At 44.9% G+C, this 23,036-nt stretch overlaps 1 protein-coding gene across 2 annotated transcripts; it reads right to left on the bottom strand.

The window, feature by feature from the left end:
* Positions 1–282: 282 nt before the first annotated feature.
* LOC123050921 (uncharacterized) lies at positions 283–18,722 on the bottom strand. Of its 2 annotated transcripts, none has more exons than XM_044473630.1 (5): positions 18,598–18,722; positions 18,269–18,356; positions 16,826–16,934; positions 871–3,833; positions 283–678 (listed from the first exon to the last, which is right to left on the bottom strand). In XM_044473630.1, exons 3-4 carry the CDS (start codon positions 16,877–16,879, stop codon positions 891–893), a joined length of 2,997 nt encoding a protein of 998 aa, XP_044329565.1. In that variant the 5' UTR covers positions 16,880–16,934; positions 18,269–18,356; positions 18,598–18,722; the 3' UTR covers positions 283–678; positions 871–890. The 2 variants fall into 2 exon arrangements, with proteins under 2 accessions (XP_044329565.1, XP_044329566.1); XM_044473631.1 differs by having other exon boundaries at positions 18,603–18,706.
* Positions 18,723–23,036: the final 4,314 nt, after the last annotated feature.

The following is a 23,036-nucleotide window of genomic DNA, read 5'->3' as shown; positions in this document are numbered from 1 at the left end:
TGTAATTCTGTTCTTTTTCTCTTTTTGTCTGCCCTAAGGCTTCAGACTTCTCTCTTGTAAATTCCTAATCTATAATGAAAAGGCAGAGCACCTGCCATTAGCCCTCAAAAAAAAAAGAACCAAACAACCATTGAATTTGAGTCGAACTCTGCATCTATCATGGCCTTTACTACCCTTCTCGTATATAATGGCGATCGGTGCGGGGTAAATCTCGTGGATTTAGAGAGACAATCGTAGCGCGATAAATCAATTCTTGATTGATTACATCAAACAAAACGCATGCTGCATGCTGAATCAACCACACATAAATTAACTACGTTGTTTCACTGTCTTTGGCAAGCAAGCAGCACTTTGGTCACACTCACACCAAATGGCCGGGGTTGTGTGGCCTTACGTGGTAGACACAACTAGGGACACCCACGGGACGGGCACATCAAACCTTCCTTATCATTACAGGCACACTCATTACAGCAGACCAAATCAAGCCACACACAGATGATACAAAGTATCATTCTTCACGGGAAAATAATTAATCAGGTGCACACACACAGCGTCAAACCAGCACCAATTTATTCTTGGGAAAATAACACAATCTTGGCAAGCAAACACCTGAACCGTTGCGGCAACGACAGCAGCCGACAACAGCAAGATGCCGTCGTCGTTCTGCAATAACCAAGCCTACACAACAGAGGTAATGATAATACAGTTGATTAAAGGAAGCAGAATATAATGGATGAAACAAGCAATTTGGTACATAGGGTGGGGGGGGGGGGATTAATTAGTTGTTGCTCTACATATATGTGTATGCAATTTATTCATATAGTATGTAACAGAGTATTTAATCACACAAGGTCTCTGATGTGTGTGTACCTGAATAGTGTCTGGTCGGCTCACCAAAGAACTGAGACTCTAGGCAGGGGCTTCTTGTAGTACGCCGAGTGGCGCAGCTGGAAGAGGGAAGGGTCGTGGCCGGCCTCCGGCCCATCCCACTCCAGCTTATCCCACCAGTCCTTCTCACAGTCCACAATCGGACGACTGCCTCGGTCAACGGCCGGGAGGCGCTTGAGACCCCAGCATCCCCTGACCCTGATGGTCTCAAGCTTGGGAGCAAACATCTTGGCTTTGCATATGTGTTGCAGCTTGAAGAGCTGATGCAAGTAGATATGCTTCAGGTTTGGGAATTCCAGTACACCTTTATGGTAGTTAGCTATTCTTGTCAGAACCTCTGGCGCCACAGGGAACACCTGCCCTAGATCACCACAGAAGACGATGTGGAGGGTCTCCAAGCTTCCCAAGGTGTATAACATGGAGAATGGGAGAACAAATGTGAGCCTCGGACATGAGAACAGGTGTATGCTCTGCAGTTTTGCAAAGGAAATATGGTCTCTAAGATACCACGTCCTTCCTTTGCTCCAAATGCAATGGGTCATCGGGAGATCAGCTGCCCAAAAGTTCACTAGTTCTTCAAAGTTGCAGTAATCATTGATAATACTGAAGGCTGTATGCATCTTGGGGCATCTCACCATATGACAAGATTTCAAATGTCGCCATGTAAGTTTCTCATTTCCTATGGACATCATATGTTCAGGGATCGTAGTGGTGATGCAGGAATTGTCGTGTGCATGCAATGACTCAGCCATGTTCATCACAAAGATGATAGCCTTCACTCCTCTTTTGTTGTCCGTTCTAGTGAAACTAATTCCATCACCAATCTCAACATGGGATCCCAACGGCTGAAACTGCATTCCATTGTTGTAGTCGTGATCAATAATTATGTTGTCAATAGAGACATCAATGTAGGTGTTGTAAGTGTTGGGGGTTAACGACTTTGGTTGAGGAGGACCCATTATTTTCCCACTATTACAAGGGCCCATCTTGTCCTTCATATAGCTTTGTCCCTTAACATTGACGGTACAAGGGACACAGAGATTTAGATGGTACCTATTGCTCTTCCAACAAAATCGAACATTGCTTTGTAATACCAAGGACTGAAAAAACCTTATGTCCATTATAGTAACATAAACTTCAGGTGGTTTTGTTTGAGCAGGACTGGCCGAGGAATCAATGTGCAGCACTGTCAGTGTTGGCAGACCCTCTTCTGGCCATATAATTGCACGGAGCTGCAAACATTCCAATAGAATTATTTGCTGGAGATTTGGGGCTTGTACCACCTGAGTTGTGAGGTCAAGTGTCTTGACTCTTGTGCTTGAGAGGTCCAACTCCTCAAGGTTTGGAAGTGATCCACGCAGTGTGAAGTCAGACAATCTTGCACAACCAGCCATGGAGATGCGGCTTATTTTGGCTTCCTTGTAATTATCCTTTCTTGGTCTTGCATGTAAGCTGAATGATTCAAGTGATGGAGGGAGTCCTTCAACATGCTCCAAACCAACACAACCATCTAGAACTAGAGTCTTGAGGCTAGTTGATCTTGACAAGCTGGGCAAAACTGTGAATTCATCCTTTCCGCCCGTCTCCCAAGAGCAAGTAGGGTCAATTACTCGAAGCTTGCGAAGGTTCTGCAGTTGCCCCAATGCAAAAATGATGTACCAAAACCTTCCGTTCTTTATATGAACTTCCCTGATGTTTGCAGACATATGCTCTATTCTCTCTGGTGATGAAGGCAGATCCCAATCTGTATTGCATATGTCTATCACCCATAGGCTCTTAAAAAAATCCATTGTTGTCATATCTTGCTTTTTGGGTTCTTCCGCTTGTTGATCTTTGCAACTATCTAATCCGAGGAATCTTAAGTTGAGGCAAGAATGGAAAGGAGGTGAAGAAAAATTGAAGCTGCAGTGGCATAACTTGAGCACGCGAAGTTTGTCCGACTGATGAAACATGCCATTGGGTAATAATGGAGGATCAGATCCACTTGCGGCTGCTCCGAGAAAAAATGATGTTGACTCTGGATGCACAACAGACCTGTCCTTGACAAATATCCATCGTTTCGGAGGAGTCTCCAATTGTGCACCAAAATAGGGCAGTGCATTAGATGAATAATCCTCTATATTTAGGTGTTGATGCAGAGCAGCTGCAACCTCCCATGCTTCGTCACCCTGACCTCCTTGTATGATCCCATCGCAGACCCAATAGTTAGAAGCATGGGGGGCCCAGTCATAGTCCATGATGTTGCCTCCTTGAGAATTTAATGATAGCAGATACAAGCAACACTCTTGAACTGCTTCTCCAAGCTTATCCATGTACCCGGCAATTTCTCTAGCCTCATTTTGTAGCAAATAATTCCAAGGTTTAATCAACGAGTCCTCATAAAGAAAAAGATGTGAATTATCCACCTTCTCACTAATTCCTGGGTTGAGCCGAAGCCTTCCTCGAAATGTCCACAATACTTTACTGCCATATGCAAACCATTGATCCATTAGAGGTTGGGGAATACCAAAATCATTCAAGTCAATTGTGTTGCCGCTTCCATTGTGGAAGAACACTAAACATATGTGTTCTCGTAAGGCTCGATTGATCTCTGCCCCAGCGTCTTGTATCTCGGCTCTAGAGCTTTCGTCTACCCCTCTGAAATCATCTTCTTGATCTTGCCTGTCAAAAATATCCATTACCCGCTGAGGAAGCTTGAGTTCTTCTGCGATCAATCTCTGGAGTGCTCTTCGGCTTTTCCACTTCGAGCAATCGACGTGTATGATCTTGTCGAATTTCTCCACCAGAGATGGTGGATGGTGTTCAGCTATGGCTCTAAGCACCGCCGAAGCAGCCAGCCCTTGCCATCCATCAAAATATATGGCCTTGTGTGCAGTATTGCTCGTATCCTCCAGATAAGGGATTATCAGTTGCACCGCTTGTTCGACGGTGTCCGGACCAATCCACTGCATAATTAGTCAATGGTAATTAGTTGAGGTGGCTCACTTTAGCAGTTTTCGACTAGTAACATACTAAATGTAAAAGGTACAGCTACTTTTTTTTATTTGGATCAAGACTAATTAATTAAAATGCAGGCACGGACGGAACTCACACCAAGCTGTGCACTGGTGGCGGCAGACGTGTTTTCATTAGCTGCTAGTTTTATACTCCCTCCGTCCGAAAATACTTGTCCAAGAAATGGATAAATTTGATGCATCTAGAACTAATAAACGTCTAGATACATCTATTCCTCCAACAAGTATTTCCGGACGGAGGGAGTAGTACTTAGTTATGAGAGTTTGTCTTACTGTTGGTGAGCTGGATCCTCTGTGATCATGGTTGCCAGATTTTGCTACTCCCTTCATCCATCTATATAACATAGGGTCTAATTCATTCTTTAAGGCTAACTTTGACCATATGCGTATGTCAAAGCAATAATATATGGCATGAAAATTACATATACCATACCGTCAAATTCGTACGTGAAAGGAGCTTTCAATGTTATAATTTTCACATTATACATCTCATATACTATTAAGCTTATATATAGTAACACTATTCATCAACTAGGGTGTAGAATAAGTTATTCTTGAATAAGTTATTCTTCATCCGAGGTAATCTTATGATCGTTTCATAAATAAATTACATTTAAAATACAAATAGGTACATTCATATTGATTAAAAAACGTAAAATTTGACATACGAAAACAAAAATATAGGTCATAAGAGACCAGAAAAATTGTATTTTATGTATATTTTACATATGTTTTTACATTTGTAGTTTTATGTAGCATAAAATATATTTTTACGATGATTTTATATTTTCTTATGTTTTCTTTTCACGTATGAAATAAGACAAAATTTACGGAATGTAAAATTGTAGTGCATTGATGTTAAAACAGAGAGGGGTGAAGAATAACTATTCCTCACCTAAAGTGAAGAATAACTATTCTACCGCATCAAGTAGTGTCTTTGTGTTAATGCTGATGAACTGTAGCTATTGAATTAGCTTTAGGTGGTCTCTCTGGTGTCGATTTTAAGATAGTTTGTAATTGGCTCTAGGAATATGTTTTGTGAAACCTAGCAATGCAGTGTCTTCAAAAGTTCTTTATATGCAACACCGACAGTGATAATTATGTTGAGCAGCAGATAGTTCCATGGCTCTTGCTATAGTTTAATTGTATATAGTGACGGAAAAATATCTTTAATGCTAAAACTAAAGGATCTCCTTTTTGGAATGGGATCCAAGCGGTGAAACCTACGTCTACGGTTGGGGCCCGTTTCCTGGTGAATAATGGAAAATCCACAAGATTCTGGCTGGACGCTTGGTTGGGGCCTACCCCCCTTTTGATGAACCATGGGCCGCTCTTCCAGCTCGCAATGGACACGGAGCTGATGGTTGACGCTGCGTTGCGTACATCGCCGCCAGCCATCAGCTTCAAGAGAAATCTGAATCCTGTTGAGGGCGATGTTGAGATGACTTGGTGCATTTGATCGGGGAGCGTGCACTAACTGATGCGACTGATGTGATCTCCCGGAGCTTGACCGTCTCCGGGAAATTCTCCGTAAAACCCCAACAAACGTACCGAAGGTGATACGTTTGACATAGCTAGGGGCTATGGAAAGCAGGGATCCCACTCAAGATCACAATCTTCCTTTGATAAATGTTCCGTAACCGTCTACCATCCTCGGAAAACATAGCAAAGCATAACGGACCATATAATGGGTCCTGCACTGTTTTCGGGTTGACGGAGGGTGCTAACCATGTGTTCTTTCGGTGGCACCTAGCACGTTTTGCCTGGAGTGTTGTGCGAGAGGCGTTCGGACAGAACTGGAACCCGGCTTCGGGTGCTGACTTGCTCGATGTGCTGCAAACACAGCGTGGTGCTTTTGCTAGGATCGTGTGGCGTAGCGTAGGGGCGCTCCAGTGGGCTCTTTGGACTATCCGCATCAAAATTACTATTGAGAAGAAATTCCCCTCCCACCCAGTTGATGTGATATTCAAATGCCACCTATTTCTTGAGGTGTGGCAACCTTTGGGGAAGGAGTGTAACGCTGAGATCATGCAGGAGGTTATGGGGCGGATCAAAAGCATTCAGATGGTTGCTCGACACGACACGACGCCCCTTTGATCATCTTTTGGAGTCCTTGTTCGTTGGCCGAAGGCTGACACCAGCTATCTGAAGGAAATATGCCCTAGAGGCAATAATAAAGTATTATATATTTCCTTATATCATGATAAATGTTTATTATTCATGCTAGAATTGTATTAACCGGAAACATAATACATGTGTGAATACATAGACAAACAGAGTGTCACTAGTATGCCTCTACTTGACTAGCTCGTTAATCAAAGATGATTATGTTTCCTAGCCATAGACATGAGTTGTCATTTGCTTAACGGGATCACCTCATTAGGAGAATGACGTGATTGACATGACCCGTTACGTTAGCTTAGCACCCGATCGTTTAGTATGTTGCTATTGCTCTCTTCATGACTTATACATGTTCCTATGACTATGAGATTATGCAACTCCCGTTTACCGGAGGAACACTTTGTGTTCTACCAAACGTCACAACGTAAATGGGTGATTATAAAGGTGCTCTACAAGTGTCTCCAAAGGTACTTGTTGGTTTGGCGTATTTCGAGATTAGGATTTGTCACTCCGATTGTCGGAGAGGTATCTCTGGGCCCACTCGGTAATGCACATCACTATAAGCCTTGCAAGCATTGTGACTAATGAGTTAGTTGCGGGATGATGTATTATGGAACGAGTAAAGAGACTTGCCGTTAATGAAATTGAACTAGGTATCGAGATACCGACGATCGAATCTCGGGCAAGTAACATATCGATGACAAAGGGAACAACGTATGTTGTTATGCGGTCTGACCGATAAAGATCTTCGTAGAATATGTGGGAGCCAATATGGGCATCCAGGTCCCGCTATTGGTTATTGACCGGAGAGGTGTCTCGGTCATGTCTACATAGTTCTCGAACCCGAAGGGTCCGCACGCTTAAAGTTACGATGACAGTTATATTATGAGTTTATATGTTTTGATGTACCGAAGGTTGTTCGGAGTCCCGGATGTGATCACGGACATGACGAAGAGTCTCGAAATGGTCGAGACATAAAGATTGATATATTGGACGACTATATTCGGACACCGGAAGTGTACCGGAGAAGTTTCGGATTAAACCGGAGTGCCGGAGGGTTACCGAAACCCCGCGGGGAAGTATTAGGCCTTAGTGGGCCTTGAGGGGAGAGAGAGGGCAGCAGCCAGGAGGTGGCGCGCCCCTCCCAGGAGGAGTCCTAGTTGGACTAGGAGAGGGGGGCGCAGCCCCCTTTCCCTCTCCCTCTCCCTCTCTTTCCTTCCCCCCCCTCTTTTCCTAGTAGGACTAGGAAAGGGGAGTCCTACTCCTACTAGGAGGAGGACTCCCCTCCTCTCCTTGGCGCGCCTAGGGGCAGCCGGCCTCCCCCTTGCTCCTTTATATACGGGGCCAGGGGGCACCTCTATACACACTTGATATACGATATTTTAGCCGTGTGCGGTGCCCCCCTCCACCAGATTACACCTCGATAATACCGTTGCGGAGCTTAGGCGAAGCCCTGCATCGGTAGAACATCATCATCGTCACCACGCCGTCGTGCTGACGAAACACTCCCTCAACACTCGGCTGGATCGGAGTTCGAGGGACGTCATCGAGCTGAACGTGTGTAGAGCTCGGAGGTGCCGTACGTTCGGTGCTTGATCGGTCGGATCGTGAAGACGTACGACTACATCAACCGCGTTGTGATAACGCTTCCACTGTCGGTCTACGAGGGTACGTGGACAACACTCTCCCCTCTCGTTGCTATGCATCACCATGATCTTGCGTGTGCGTAGGAAATTTTTGAAATTACTACGTTCCCCAACAGTGGCATCCGAGCCTGGTTTTATGCGTTGATGCTATGCACGAGTAGAACACAAGTGAGTTGTGGGCGATATAAGTCATACTGCTTACCAGCATGTCATACTTTGGTTCAGCGGTATTGTGAGATGAAGCGGCCCGGACCGACATTACGGGTACGCTTACGCGAGACTGGTTTCACCGTTGCGAGCACTCGTTGCTTAAAGGTGACTGGCGGGTGTCTGTCTCTCTCACTTTAGTTGAACCGAGTGTGGCTACGCCCGGTCCTTGCGAAGGTTAAAACAGCACCAACTTGACAAACTATCGTTGTGGTTTTGATGCGTAGGTAAGAACGGTTCTTGCTAAGCCCGTAGCAGCCACATAAAATATGCAACAACAAAGTAGAGGACGTCTAACTTGTTTTTGCAGGGCATGTTGTGATGTGATATGGTCAAGACATGATGTGATATAATTTGTCGTATGAGATGATCATGTTTTGTAACCGAGTTATCGGCAACTGGCAGGAGCCATATGGTTGTCGCTTTATTGTTTGAGATGCAATCGCCATGTAATAGTTTTACTTTATCACTAAGCGGTAGCGATAGTCGTAAAAGCAATAAGTTGGCGAGACGACAACGATACTACGATGGAGATCAAGGTGTCGCGCCGGTGATGATGGTGATCATGATGGTGCTTCGGAGATGGAGATCACGAGCACGGTGCTTCGGAGATGGAGATCACAAGCACAAGATGATGATGGCCATATCATATCACTTATATTGATTGCATGTGATGTTAATCCTTTATGCATCTTATCTTGCTTTGATTGACGGTAGCATTATAAGATGATCTCTCACTAAAATTTCAAGATAAAAGTGTTCTCCCTGAGTATGCACCGTTGCAAAAGTTCTTCGTGCTGAGACACCACGTGTTAATCGGGTGTGATAGGCTCTACGTTCAAATACAACGGGTGCAAAACAGTTGCACACGCGGAATACTCAGGTTAAACTTGACGAGCCTAGCATATACAGATATGGCCTCGGAACACAGAGACCGAAAGGTCGAGCGTGAATCATATAGTAGATATGATCAACATAGTGATGTTCACCATTGAAACTACTCCATCTCACGTGTTAATCGGACATGGTTTAGTTGCTTTGGATCACGTAATCACTTAGATGATTAGAGGGATGTCTATCTAAGTGGGAGTTCTTAAGTAATATGATTAATTGAACTTAAATTTATCATGAACTTAGTACCTGATAGTATCTTGCTTGTCTATGTTAATTGTAGATAAATGGCCCGTGCTGTTGTTCCGTTGAATTTTAATGGGTTCCTTGAGAAAGCTAAGTTGAAAGATGATGGTAGCAATTACACGGACTGGGTCCGTAACTTGAGGATTATCCTCATTGCTGCACAGAAGAATTACGTCCTAGAAGCACCGCTAGGTGCCAGGCCTCCTACAAGAGCAACACCAGAAGTTATGAACGTCTGGCAGAGCAAAGCTGATGACTACTCGATAGTTCAGTGTGCCATGCTTTACGGCTTAGAACCGGGTCTTCAACGACGTTTTGAACGTCATGGAGCATATGAGATGTTCCAGGAGTTGAAGTTAATATTTCAAGCAAATGCCCGGATTGAGAGATATGAAGTCTCCAATAAGTTCTATAGCTGCAAGATGGAAGAAAATAGTTCTGTCAGTGAGCATATACTCAGAATGTCTGGGTATAATAATCACTTGATTCAACTGGGAGTTCAACTTCCGGATGATTGCGTCATTGACAGAATTCTTCAATCACTGCCACCAAGCTACAAGAGCTTCGTGATGAACTATAACATGCAAGGGATGAATAAGACAATTCCCGAGCTCTTCGCAATGCTGAAGGCAGCGAAGGTAGAAATCAAAAAGGAGCATCAAGTGTTGATGGTCAGTAAAACCACTAGTTTCAAGAAAAAGGGCAAAGGGAAGAAGAAGGGGAACTTCAGGAGGAATAGCAAGAAAGTTGCTGTTCAGGAGAAGAAACCCAAGTCTGGACCTGAGCCTGAAACTGAGTGCTTCTACTGCAAGCAGACTGGTCACTGGAAGCGGAACTGCCCCAAGTATTTGGCGGATAAGAAGGATGGCAAGGTTAACAAAGGTATATGTGATATACATGTTATTGATGTGTACCTTACTAATGCTCGCAGTAGCACCTGGGTATTTGATACTGGTTCTGTTGCTAATATTTGCAACTCGAAACAGGGGCTATGGATTAAGCGAAGATTGGCTAAGGACGAGGTGACGATGTGCGTGGGAAATGGTTCCAAAGTCGATGTGATCGCCGTCGGCACGCTACCTCTACATCTACCTTCGGGATTAGTTTTAGACCTAAATAATTGTTATTGGTGCCAGCGTTGAGCATGAACATTATATCTGGATCTTGTTTAATGCGAGACGGTTATTCATTTAAATCAGAGAATAATGGTTGTTCTATTTATATGAATAATATCTTTTATGGTCATGCACCCTTGAAGAGTGGTCTATTTTTAATGAATCTCGATAGTAGTGACACACATATTCATAATGTCGAAGCAAAAAGATGCAGAGTTGATAATGACAGTGCAACTTATTTGTGGCACTGCCGTTTAGGTCATATCGGTGTAAAGCGCATGAAGAAACTCCATGCTGATGGACTTTTGGAATCACTTGATTATGAATCACTTGGTACTTGCAAACCGTGCCTCATGGGCAAGATGACAAAAACACTGTTCTCCGGAACTATGGAGAGAGCAACAAATTTGTTGGAAATCATACATACAGATGTATATGGTCCGATGAATATTGAGGCTCGTGGCGGATATCGTTATTTTCTCACCTTCACAGATGATTTGAGCAGATATGGGTATATCTACTTAATGAAACATAAGTCTGAAACATTTGAAATGTTCAAAGAATTTCAGAGTGAAGTTGAAAATCATCGTAACAAGAAAATAAAATTCCTACGATCTGATCGTGGAGGAGAATATTTGAGTTACGAGTTTGGCCTACATTTGAAACAATGCGGAATAGTTTCGCAACTCACGCCACCGGGAACACCACAGCGTAATGGTGTGTCCGAACGTCGTAATCGTACTTTATTAGATATGGTGCGATCTATGATGTCTCTTACTGATTTACCGATATCGTTTTGGGGTTATGCTCTAGAGACGGCTGCATTCACTCTAAATAGGGCACTGTCGAAATCCGTTGAAATGACACCTTATGAACTATGGTTTGGCAAGAAACCAAAGTTGTCGTATCTTAAAGTTTGGGGTTGCGATGCTTATGTGAAGAAACTTCAACCTGATAAGCTCGAACCTAAATCGGAGAAATGTGTCTTCATAGGATACCCAAAGGAGACTGTTGGGTACACCTTCTATCACAGATCCGAAGGCAAGATATTCGTTGCTAGGAATGGATCCTTTCTAGAGAAGGGGTTTCTCTCGAAAGATGTGAGTGGGAGGAAAGTAGAACTTGATGAGGTAACTGTACCTGCTCCCTTATTGGAAAGTAGATCATCGCAGAAATCAGTTTCTGCGACACCTACACCAAGTAGTGAGGAAGTTAATGATAATGATCATGAAACTTCAGATCAAGTTATTACTGAACCTCGTAGGTCAACTAGATCAAGATCCGCACCAGAGTGGTACGGTAATCCTGTTCTGGAGGTCATGTTACTAGACCATGACGAACCTACAAACTATGAAGAAGCGATGGTGAGCCCAGATTCCGCAAAATGGCTTGAAGCCATGAAATCCGAGATGGGATCCATGTATGAGAACAAAGTATGGACTTTAGTTGACTTGCCCGATGGTCGGCAAGCCATTGAAAACAAATGGATCTTCAAGAAGAAGACTGACGCTGATGGTAATGTTACCGTCTATAAAGCTCGACTTGTTGCGAAAGGTTTTCGACAAGTTCAAGGGATTGACTACGATGATACCTTCTCACCCGTAGCGATGCTTAAGTCTGTCCGAATCATGTTAGCAATTGCCGCATTTTATGATTATGAAATTTGGCAAATGGATGTCAAAACTGCATTCCTGAATGGATTTCTGGAAGAAGAGTTGTATATGATGCAACCGGAAGGTTTTGTCGATCCAAAGGGAGCTAACAAAGTGTGCAAGCTCCAGCGATCCATTTATGGACTGGTGCAAGCATCTCGGAGTTGGAATAAACGCTTTTATAGTGTGATCAAAGCATTTGGTTTTATACAGACTTTTGGAGAAGTCTGTATTTACAAGAAAGTGAGTGGGAGCTCGATAGCATTTCTGATATTATATGTGGATGACATATTACTGATTGGAAATGATATAGAATTTCTGGATAGCATAAAGGGATACTTGAACAAGAGTTTTTCAATGAAAGACCTCGGTGAAGTTGCATATATATTAGGCATTAAGATCTATAGAGATAGATCAAGACGCTTAATTGGACTTTCACAAAGCACATACCTTGACAAAGTTTTGAAGAAGTTCAAAATGGATCAAGCAAAGAAAGGGTTCTTGCCTGTACTGCAAGGTGTGAGATTGAGTAAGACTCAATGCCCGACCACTGCAGAAGATAGAGAGAAGATGAAAGATGTTCCCTATGCTTCAGCCATAGGCTCTATCATGTATGCAATGATGTGTACCAGACCTGATGTGTCCCTTGCTATAAGTTTAGCAGGGAGGTACCAAAGTAATCCAGGAGTGGATCACTGGACAGCGGTCAAGAACATCCTGAAATACCTGAAAAGAACTAAGGATATGTTTCTCGTTTATGGAGGTGACAAAGAGCTCATCGTAAGTGGTTACGTTGATGCAAGCTTTGACACTGATCCGGACGATTCGAAATCGCAAACCGGATACGTATTTACATTGAACGGTGGAGCTGTCAGTTGGTGCAGTTCTAAGCAAAGTGTCGTGGCGGGATCTACGTGTGAAGCGGAATACATAGCTGCTTCGGAAGCAGCAAATGAAGGAGTCTGGATGAAGGAGTTCATATCCGATCTAGGTGTCATACCTAGTACATCGGGACCAATGAAAATCTTTTGTGACAATACTGGTGCAATTGCCTTAGCAAAGGAATCCAGATTTCACAAGAGAACCAAGCACATCAGAAGACGCTTCAATTCCATCCGGGATTTAGTCCAGATGGGAGACATAGAAATTTGCAAGATACATATGGATCTGAATGTTGCAGACCCGTTGACTAAGCCTCTTCCACGAGCAAAACATGATCAACACCAAGACTCCATGGGTGTAAGAATCATTACTATGTAATCTAGATTATTGACTCTAGTGCAAGTGGGAGACTGAAGGAAATATGCCCTAGAGGCAATAATAAAGTATTATATATTTCCTTATATCATGATAAATGTTTATTATTCATGCTAGAATTGTATTAACCGGAAACATAATACACGTGTGAATACATAGACAAACAGAGTGTCACTAGTATGCCTCTACTTGACTAGCTCGTTAATCAAAGATGGTTATGTTTCCTAGCCATAGACATGAGTTGTCATTTGATTAACGGGATCACCTCATTAGGAGAATGATGTGATTGACATGACCCATTACGTTAGCTTAGCACCCGATCGTTTAGTATGTTGCTATTGCTCTCTTCATGACCTATACATGTTCCTATGACTATGAGATTATGCAACTCCCGTTTACCGGAGGAACACTTTGTGTGCTACCAAACGTCACAACGTAAATGGGTGATTATAAAGGTGCTCTACAGGTGTCTCCAAAGGTACTTGTTGGGTTGGCGTATTTCGAGATTAGGATTTGTCACTCCGATTGTCGAAGAGGTATCTCTGGGCCCACTCGGTAATGCACATCACTATAAGCCTTGCAAGCATTGTGACTAATGAGTTAGTTGCGGGATGATGTATTATGGAACGAGTAAAGAGACTTGGCGGTAACGAGATTGAACTATCGAGATACTGACGATCGAATCTCGGGCAAGTAACATACCGATGACAAAGGGAACAACGTATGTTGTTATGCGGTCTGACCGATAAAGATCTTCGTAGAATATGTGGGAGCCAATATGGGCATCCAGGTCTGCTATTGGTTATTGACCGGAGAGGTGTCTCGGTCATGTCTACATAGTTCTCGAACCCGAAGGGTCCGCACGCTTAAAGTTACGATGACAGTTATATTATGAGTTTATATGTTTTGATGTACCGAAGGTTGTTCGGAGTCCCGGATGTGATCACGGACATGACGAGGAGTCTCGAAATGGTCGAGACATAAAGATTGATATATTGGACGACTATATTCGGACATCGGAAGTGTACCAGAGAAGTTTCGGATTAAACCGGAGTGCCGGAGGGTTACCGGAACCCCGCGGGGAAGTATTGGGCCTTAGTGGGCCTTGAGGGGAGAGAGAGGGCAGCAGCCAGGAGGTGGCGCGCCCCCTCCCAGGAGGAGTCCTAGTTGGACTAGGAGAGGGGGGCGCAGCCCCCTTTCCCTCTCCCTCTCCCTCTCTTTCCTTCCCCCCTCTTTTCCTAGTAGGACTAGGAAAGGGGAGTCCTACTCCTACTAGGAGGAGGACTCCCCTCCTCTCCTTGGCGCGCCTAGGGGCAGCCGGCCTCCCCCTTGCTCCTTTATATACGGGGGCAGGGGGCACCTCTATACACACTTGATATACGATATTTTAGCCGTGTGCGGTGACCCCCTCCACCAGATTACACCTCGATAATACCGTTGCGGAGCTTAGGCGAAGCCCTGCGTCGGTAGAACATCATCATCGTCACCACGTCGTCGTGCTGACGAAACTCTCCCTCAACACTCGGCTGGATCGGAGTTCGAGGGACGTCATCGAGCTGAACGTGTGTAGAGCTCGGAGGTGTCGTACGTTCGGTGCTTGATCGGTCGGATCGTGAAGACGTACGACTACATCAACCGCGTTGTGATAACGCTTCCGCTGTCGGTCTACGAGGGTACGTGGACAACACTCTCCCCTCTCGTTGCTATGCATCACCATGATCTTGCGTGTGCGTAGGAAATTTTTGAAATTACTACGTTCCCCAACACTATCTAATTTGCTTTCTATCTTATGTCGGCCTGGGAGCCATGGTGCCTGTAATGCCTTGGTTGTACTATTTCGTATGGTCTGTTTTGAACTATTTGTGTTTGTTGGATGATGTATGTTGGGCTTTATTAATTTAAAGCCGGATGCTTCTTGCGTCTTCGTTCTAAAAAAGAGTATGCTATTTTGTAATTCATCTAGATAGTGCTTTTTAGGTGGCTTCTGTACGATTTTCAATGACTACTGCAGATGTCATTGGGATAGTAACGGTAAATCACCTATCATGGCAGTTGATGTTAAAGCCTGACCGACTCATAAAACATATCATGGCAGTTGATGTTAAAGCCCGACCGACTCCTAAAACCTGTCATGGCGGTTGATGTTAAAGCCCGACCGACTCCTAAAAGGCGACCTTGCATATCATAGATACAAGGTCCGGTTTGTTTTCCCATGCTATCATTAGTTCATTACAACTTCCGTATGTGTCGTGGGCGGTTTTTTCTTTAATCATGCAATAATGTTGATTGATGAAGACTAAACCATGCTGCTATGTTGCATAGGGGCATAGCTCTAGTGTCTCTTTGGAATGAGAATGCCGCACATACGGAAGATCTTAATGTGAACAAAATGATAAAAATGGTGTCAAAGAAAGGGTGGTTTCTTTGATTATGGCTGCACATTCAGAAAGCCCGAATGTCTTATTATGTATTCTCTGTTGTTACTTTGTACTAATGTTTTGCCCTTGTTGATAGTAACTCAATGCTAACTCTTTCTTTGGTGCTTTTATTACAATGTTACTAAGTCTGTCCTCTAGCTATGGTTCATGCTCAACATAGGTAATGCAGATGTTTTTGCTTGATCTGTGCAACAGTTAGACTTCCGTATAAAGTCTTTTTGCCTACCATCTATGATGTGACCTGACCGGCGACGTGATGGGCAGGTTTCATGATACTCTGCATCATGTTCAGCTGATCGCCAAGAAAGGCTGCCAATTTGAATCCAACCAAATGGAAATGAGGACCGTGGCGGAACTGTCCACTATGAGTACTCATGTGGCCATGATATTTTCTTTTTCTTACATGATTTCTGTAACATTTGATGTGCATTTATAGATGTGCTTTCCAGGGAAAAAATATTTAGGTGGACAGCCTGCAAATTAAGTTCAAACCAACCAGAACTACTGGTTTCTATCATACGACGAATGTACCCGTAAATCGATACTGGGGGCTAATGCTTATATGTGTACCAAGGACAAAAACCATTTAAGAGACCAGACACTAACCGTCACGTCATACTTAAGGTCTTGAATTAGCCGATAAGGCTACAAACATTGCTTGTTTTCACCATGTTTCCTCCTCCTTTAGGCTATCTACTTATGCGGTAGCTGCCGTGTATCTAGGGCCGGCCTCGAAGATGAAGACTTGTGCGTTAATCCAACAAAACTGATGCATACGCCATGACCGCTATGATTTCATCACTAGGAAGGTGATGATGGAGGAGACGAGGGAGCTAGGACGAGATAGATCATAGCTAGAGCATACCTGTTGCTGTTTGGTTGTTAGCTGCTGGGGTAGAATCTAGCTAGCTAAGGTTTGTTCAATGAGATACTCCATCCGTTTCTAAATATAAGGCCTTCTAGAGATTTCAATATGGACTATGTACGAAGTATATAGATATATTTTAGAGTATATATTCACTCATTTTGCTCCGTATGTAGTCCTTATTGGAATCTATAAAAGGCCTTATATAGGTACTGTATTTGGTGTGTGCGTGTGTTCACTGATTGTATGTGTGTGTTTGATCTATGCCACCGTTGCTAGCTTCATCCTTGGAGCGAGCTAATGAACATGTAAACCTTGAACATATCATTTAGTATATTCAAGAACAAATTAATACAACCATCCCAGACATGCTTAATTGTTATACTATGAACAAGTGCCATGTCTAGATGTATACTACCACAACAATTAAATTAGTATTGCCACTTTAGATTGAGAATTGCATGCATGTATCGGTAGAAAAATACCACTTCCGGTCCCGGTCCAGGTAGCCGTCGCAGTCGCAGTCGCTGTCGCAGCATGATGACTAATATTTCAATGAAGGCCTGGTAAAGACAGGAAAGCTCCAGCTAGCTCCTGATTGATAGTTAAAAGAGGAGCATAGGTGTTGGTATGTTTGTCCATAAACAAAACGAATATTGTCAGTCGATGAATAATATGCTTGTTTGTTGCTGTAGAAACTATATTAAAATCAGGCCAGTGTGAGCAATAAACACTAGACATATACATAGTAGAAGAGCTGAGATCACATATAGTAGTAGTAGTAGTGGTGGGCGAGATGTTGTTGTTGTTGTAGCACCCCGCCCGTTAGTGGGGGGCGAGATGTGTTGTGTGGTGGTTTAGTGCTACTTTGAGTACATGGATAGCTTAGAAAGAGTTTGACCAGCATATATACCCTTGTGGTCCAAACGTAGCACCTCCGGGTTAACCCTTTTACAAGAAATGAGGACGAAAGTGTAAGAGAGGTGCTCTATATGCGTGATCCCGCCTCACAGGTGGGCATGTTATTGAGCGAATTTGAGTTGGTGTGTTGTTACATTGTTGCTGAGGAGTGGCTTTAATTTTGCCAAAGCAAGCATGGGAACATACTATATGCAAAAGGTGTGCACCTACTTTGTTTTGTTATTAGCATTACCAACACTAAACTGCATGCATGGGAAATCATCTCAGTGGGGAAGGAGATGGTGGCTGTGTGTTTTGATTAGCACTTGGCACCATGCCACCATGGTGGTTGGTGCAGCCATTAAGACAAGACAGGTGGCAGCGACTAGCTAGCGTGTTGCTATGGGAAGTGGCAGATAATCGCATCCTCAATTTGGAGTGGTCTTATTCGCTATTGCATATCTTCAAAACTTCAAATGTGGATCAGATTAACTATATATAGGGGCCATGACGCATAGCACCTGCCAGTAGCAGGCATGATCCAGCGTCGTCTACGCATGAGTCGTTGTGCGTAGCACCTGCCAGCGACACATCCATACCACTCGCCGTGCGTAGCACCTCTTGAGCCGGATCGAACCCGTCATTGTAGTAACATGCACGTACGCGTCAGGGTCTCAGATGCGGCCGATAAGTGTGACAACGGCTGAATCGTGTGGCCGTGTCAAAGGTTGTTACTCGTGGCCTTATTGCCGGCTACTGGAGAGAAAATAGCAGAGCAGGCAGGTAGTACAGTGTGTGTGTGTCTATCTCTATTAAAGGTTGTAATCAGCTGTGTGCGTAAAGTGAGAAGAAATACAGAAAAGTGGCACAAGTTGTGTGCGGTGCCAAGCCCCTATGTGTTTGTGTGATTCTTTTTCTTCCTCGGACTGTTCCAACACTTTTTACATCTTTGACATGGATGTTAATTAGTATTTTGAACAAGAATAGTTCTAGTCTAGATTGTGGCAAGAGCAAGCATGTGTAGGTACCTGTCGTGGCATCAAGACAAGAAGCTCCAAAAATCTAACCCATGGATCTGCACCTCCAGATGAAAGAATTTGCTAGCTGCTATACCACCTAGGTAGACGAGAGTAGGAATTAGTTGTCTCAGTCAAGGCATAATGTACCGCGAGTAATTAACATGCCCTTGATGAAAAAATACGATAAATAAATAGCAGGATAATTAACATGTGGTTTCTAGTAAGTAGTTGTGTCTCTGCATGAGCAAACACTAGCTGGGCGTAGATGCATAATGTACTACGAGCAATTAACATCAGATGTATAAAGCAGGAGAATTAATCATACACCATAGTAGTACCTTACTTTGCGGCACACAAATCTTGCTTGCGCCAGGAGAAAAATGTTGATATGAAGGAGGAGAGGGGCGATGAACGAACCACCAGGGATATTGGGGAGCAGTGAACCAGCTAGCTATGGCATGGTATGTAGTGAGTGCAGCGCCTGTATTTTTTGGCTTTGCTTTATGAGATGGTCCATTCCTTGCTTGAGGCTGGAGCAAAGATGGAATTGCAGCCATGCCTCTCTGCTTCTTTGCTTCTTCCTTTTCCTTTCTCTTTGAAATAAAGCAAGGGTGGGGCAGGCCCTAGACTTTGGATCGGATTCCATTTAATTCCCATAATACAAATCATGCGTGAGTACTAATTACAACTCACTTCATTCCACAAAGTAGTGCATCTTTGGTTTTTCAAAAGTCAAACGTGTCTGTATTTGATCAAGTTTACATAATAAACTATTAACATCAAAACATACTGAATAAAGAAAATATAAAAGTACACTTCAAGATGAATCTAACGGTACTAATTTTGGATTTTGGATTTTGGTATTTTCTCTATAATATTGGTCAAACATAGACATGTTTGACTTTCAGAAAACAAAATATGCACTCCATGGTGGAACAGAGGGAGTGCAACTTTGTGTGCTCTAGTCAGGCCTGGGAATGTATGTATGTATGTATGTATGGTGACATCAGCTTGGTTTTTGCCGGCATAATCAAGCGGCATGGTAGTGTACGTACAGTGGTACTCAACAAACTCCCATGGACATGTCATGGAGTGATGGTGTCTAGGGTTACATAGGTAGTTTTCCATTGCCCTATACTGTATATACTAATATCAATGCAACGCTCACTGTGAGCAGCAAGTCTTGTCAGCAGAAATATCTTCCTTCTCCCTCGCTCGCACCCAGATCCTGCTGCCGGCGAGCTCCCTGTGGACATGCATCTCGGCCGTCATAGTGGCCTCTGTCATCTTTACATTCACCGCCACCAACAGTCGTCGGCGCCGCCATCGGCACTCCTGAAGATCAATCTTGCATGTAAGTAGAACGGGAATAGCCTCACGTTATCCTCTCCTGACGAGCAGTAGCCGCCACCTCTGCTTCTTCCTCGGAGCACCAATCCTAGTAGCCCAGATCTGAGGGAACTTTAGTGAAACCATGGGAGCAGAGGAAGAGAGGGAGACGAGCAGTGGATGAATGAAATGGAGTAGGGGATGCTCACGAGTGGAATGGTGGACGTGGATTTTTAGAACATCTGCACCCGGGCCCTGCTATCCTGGCTGTCCAATATTGCTTTAAGATCTGTGCAACATAACTAACTTTCTATATGAAATTTTCTCTTTTTTGCTTCTCTCACATAGAACATGTCTTGAAGTCCAAACCTTTGCAGCGTGGCAAAGCTTTCTATCTAGAATCTAGGATAAATCTTTCAGAATTTTTTGTCAAACATAAATATACAAAAACTGATTTTTTTAATCTAAAAAAAATCATAATTTTTATATTTATATTTGACCAAAAAATCTGAAACATTTATCCTAGATTCTAGATAGAAAACTTTGCCACGCTGCAAAGATTTAAACTTCAAAACATGTTTTATGCGAGAGACACAAAAAAGAGAAATGTGTTTGCATGAATCGCGATGCGCAGAATGGATGGCTAGATAGGGAGGGCCTGGGTGCAGGTGTTCTATTATATGTTTTCGGTGAATGGTGGAGGACAAGAAATAGGACGGGGGCAGAGAAAGGAAGACGGGCAAGGAATACGACTGAGCTCACGATGTGGGACCGTGTGAGACGGGGAGAATTCTTCCCATGTCCAGGGGTCGGGGTGAGGAGCCTAGGGATTTCAGGGGGTTCGGGCCAAAAATCTCTCTTCCGTGATGTCCCCAAATGGATCGTTACGAAAACCGGGGTGGAGATTTCAAGTGGGTGTTGCACCCAGGAAAAGAACGGGGATCCCCTGCAACCAAACAAGTCCTAAGAGTTTTTTCGGCATTATACTAGTGTTAAAAACGCTGTTAAATTATAGGACGGAAGATGTTGCAATTAAATGGGCGGTTCTAGGCGCCGGAGCACTGGCGCAAGTTTCGGCCGGTCAAGTCCTGTGCGGCCGATATGGAAAATTCCAACCGTCACATCCAGCCTCCCACTTCGTCCCCAACCTCCAGCTCCCACATGCCTTTGACTTTCCCCAAAAAAAATCAGACCAACTCCCCCGTGTGGGGAGAGGACAAGGCAGCTAGCGCCGTCGACGCCATCCATGGACGTGGAGGGGACCACCCACTGCCGGTGAGTTCGCAGTGGTCCGTCGACCTCAGCTGGAGCAAAAAAATATCAGCAAACAAAGAAAGTCCGATGGTCCATTGAAGCAAAAACAATGTTGCCTCCCTAAGAATTTAGTGATAAAAAATACAAGCAACACTCTTCAACTGCTTTGTCATGCTTGTTTATGCACCCAACAATTTCTCTAGCCTCTTCTTTGAGCAAAAGATTCCAATCATAATTAATAGAAGCAGAATAAAGAAAAAAATGGGAATCATCCACCTTCTCGCTAATTCCTGGGTTGAGCCGAAGCCTTCCTCGAAATGTCCACAACACTATACCGATGCCGAATGCAAACCATTTAGGATATGATTTCCCAGCCACGACCCGAACAGCCCCCCCCCCCCCCCAAGGCCCCCGCGTCGCTCCCGCAGGGGCGACTCGGGCGGCTCAAACCCTAGCCCGCGGGGGCTCCCTCCCCCTTTTCCTCTCCCTAGTTGCCGCCGGAGGGGGTCGCCGGAGCGCCGCGCGGCCGCCGGGGATGGTGGCGGCGAGGATCTGGTCGCTCCGCCCCTGTGGAGGATCTCGGAGCCGAGGTGGCGACCTCGGGCGGTGGTGCTGCGTCGTCCTCAGCAAACGGCGGCAGCAGGTGCTGGCCGTCCATCTCGGCCGTGCGGGCGGCGCGGTGACGGCGGGCGATGGTTGTGGTGCGCGTTGGCTTCGGGGCACCCGCATCAGATCTGAAGGCATCTTCCTCTTCAACCTCTTGTCACCCTCGTCTCAGATCCGTTCTCCGGTGGCCTCCGGCACCGTAGCCGTGTCTCCTCTCGAGGTGGGGGTTGGGAGAGGGGACCGAGAAATCCGTGGCTGGCTATGCCGGCCTGCCGGCGGCGACGTCCATGGGCGCCATACCCTACCTGTAGGCGCTGGTAAAAATGCCCCCTTTCCCCCTCCTCTTCCTCCCGTGTTGCTCGTGGACCAGGTGAAAACCCAAATCCCTCGGGATTGGGCGGCAGCGACGCCGTGGGCGCCGTCACCCTCAAGGGGGTGCCGTCTTTGGTGAGCTCTGGGAGAAGTGTGCTTGTTTCGGTTGGGGGTTGCTCGGTCTTCATCAGCCTTGCCGTGTAGCTTGCTTCTCCTCGTGTGCAGATATCATGTATTGTCGATGCTTTCCTTGGATGAGCTCCAAGTAGTTTGGCGGCGGTGTCCTGGTGTGGTCTTCCGGTTGGCAACGGCGTCGGTCACTCTTTAGCCCTCGGGTGGGCGTCTCCACCTTTCGACGGATCAGCGTCCTTCGTGCCAGGGCGAGGGGGCAGGGAGCCCCCTTCTGAGGTGGAGGAGGGCGACATCGACGGCCAAAGCCCATGGAGCTGACAACGGAGCTCCTCCAACTACTGTTTGGTTCTTCCCCAAGCTTTGCTGGTGCCCTGCGTGGTGTTCTGCTCGCTGTGGAGGGCTTCTTCGACTTCTAGCTGGACTTGTGCTTTAGTTTCCATATATTTGCTAGTAGTTTGTAGTAGCCTAATAGCTTTTACACAGCACCATGTATCGGCTTGCTGTTTTGTTCTTTGTTTCCTTTATTTGTTCGTTGTAATCCTGGCCAGTTGATGACTTTGTTAATTTAAAGCCGGGCTCTTCTTGAGCCTTTGTTCTAAAAAGAATGCAAACCATTTATCAGGCCGGGGAATCCCCAAATCCGTCAAGTCAATTGTGTTGTCGCTCCCATTATCGAAGACCACTAAACATTTGCGCCCCCCAAGGACCTGAAGGATCTCTCTTCCAATGAATCCTATTTCAGCTCTTGAACCTTCATCCACACAGCGGAAATCATCTGCTTCATCTTGCCTATAAAAATTATCCATCACCCGACGAGGAAGCTTTAGTTCTTGTGCGATTGTCCTCTAGAGCGCTCTTCGGCTTTTCCACCTCGAGCAATCGACGTGGACGATCTTGTCAAATTTCTTCAACAGAGATGGCGGAGGGTCTTGAGAGTTAGAAGATGAATAGTGCTCCACACACACTTGTATATTTCTCAGAGAGGATTACAGGTACATATATAGCCGGCTCCCTCTACACTCCCGCAGTCATAGGCACGCAGGCCTTGTGCGCGGAGTGGGAGTTGAGGATCCTAAAGACTAGGACTAACTACAATAGATTACAATGGTACAATCGGTTAACACCCCCCCCCCCCCCCCCCCCG

The sequence above is a fragment of the Triticum aestivum genome, chromosome 2D, assembly GCF_018294505.1.
Source record: "Triticum aestivum cultivar Chinese Spring chromosome 2D, IWGSC CS RefSeq v2.1, whole genome shotgun sequence".
Lineage (NCBI taxonomy): Eukaryota > Viridiplantae > Streptophyta > Magnoliopsida > Poales > Poaceae > Triticum > Triticum aestivum.
The sequence above is the reverse complement of the archived record's forward strand: the minus strand, read 5'-3'. Positions and strand labels throughout refer to the sequence as shown.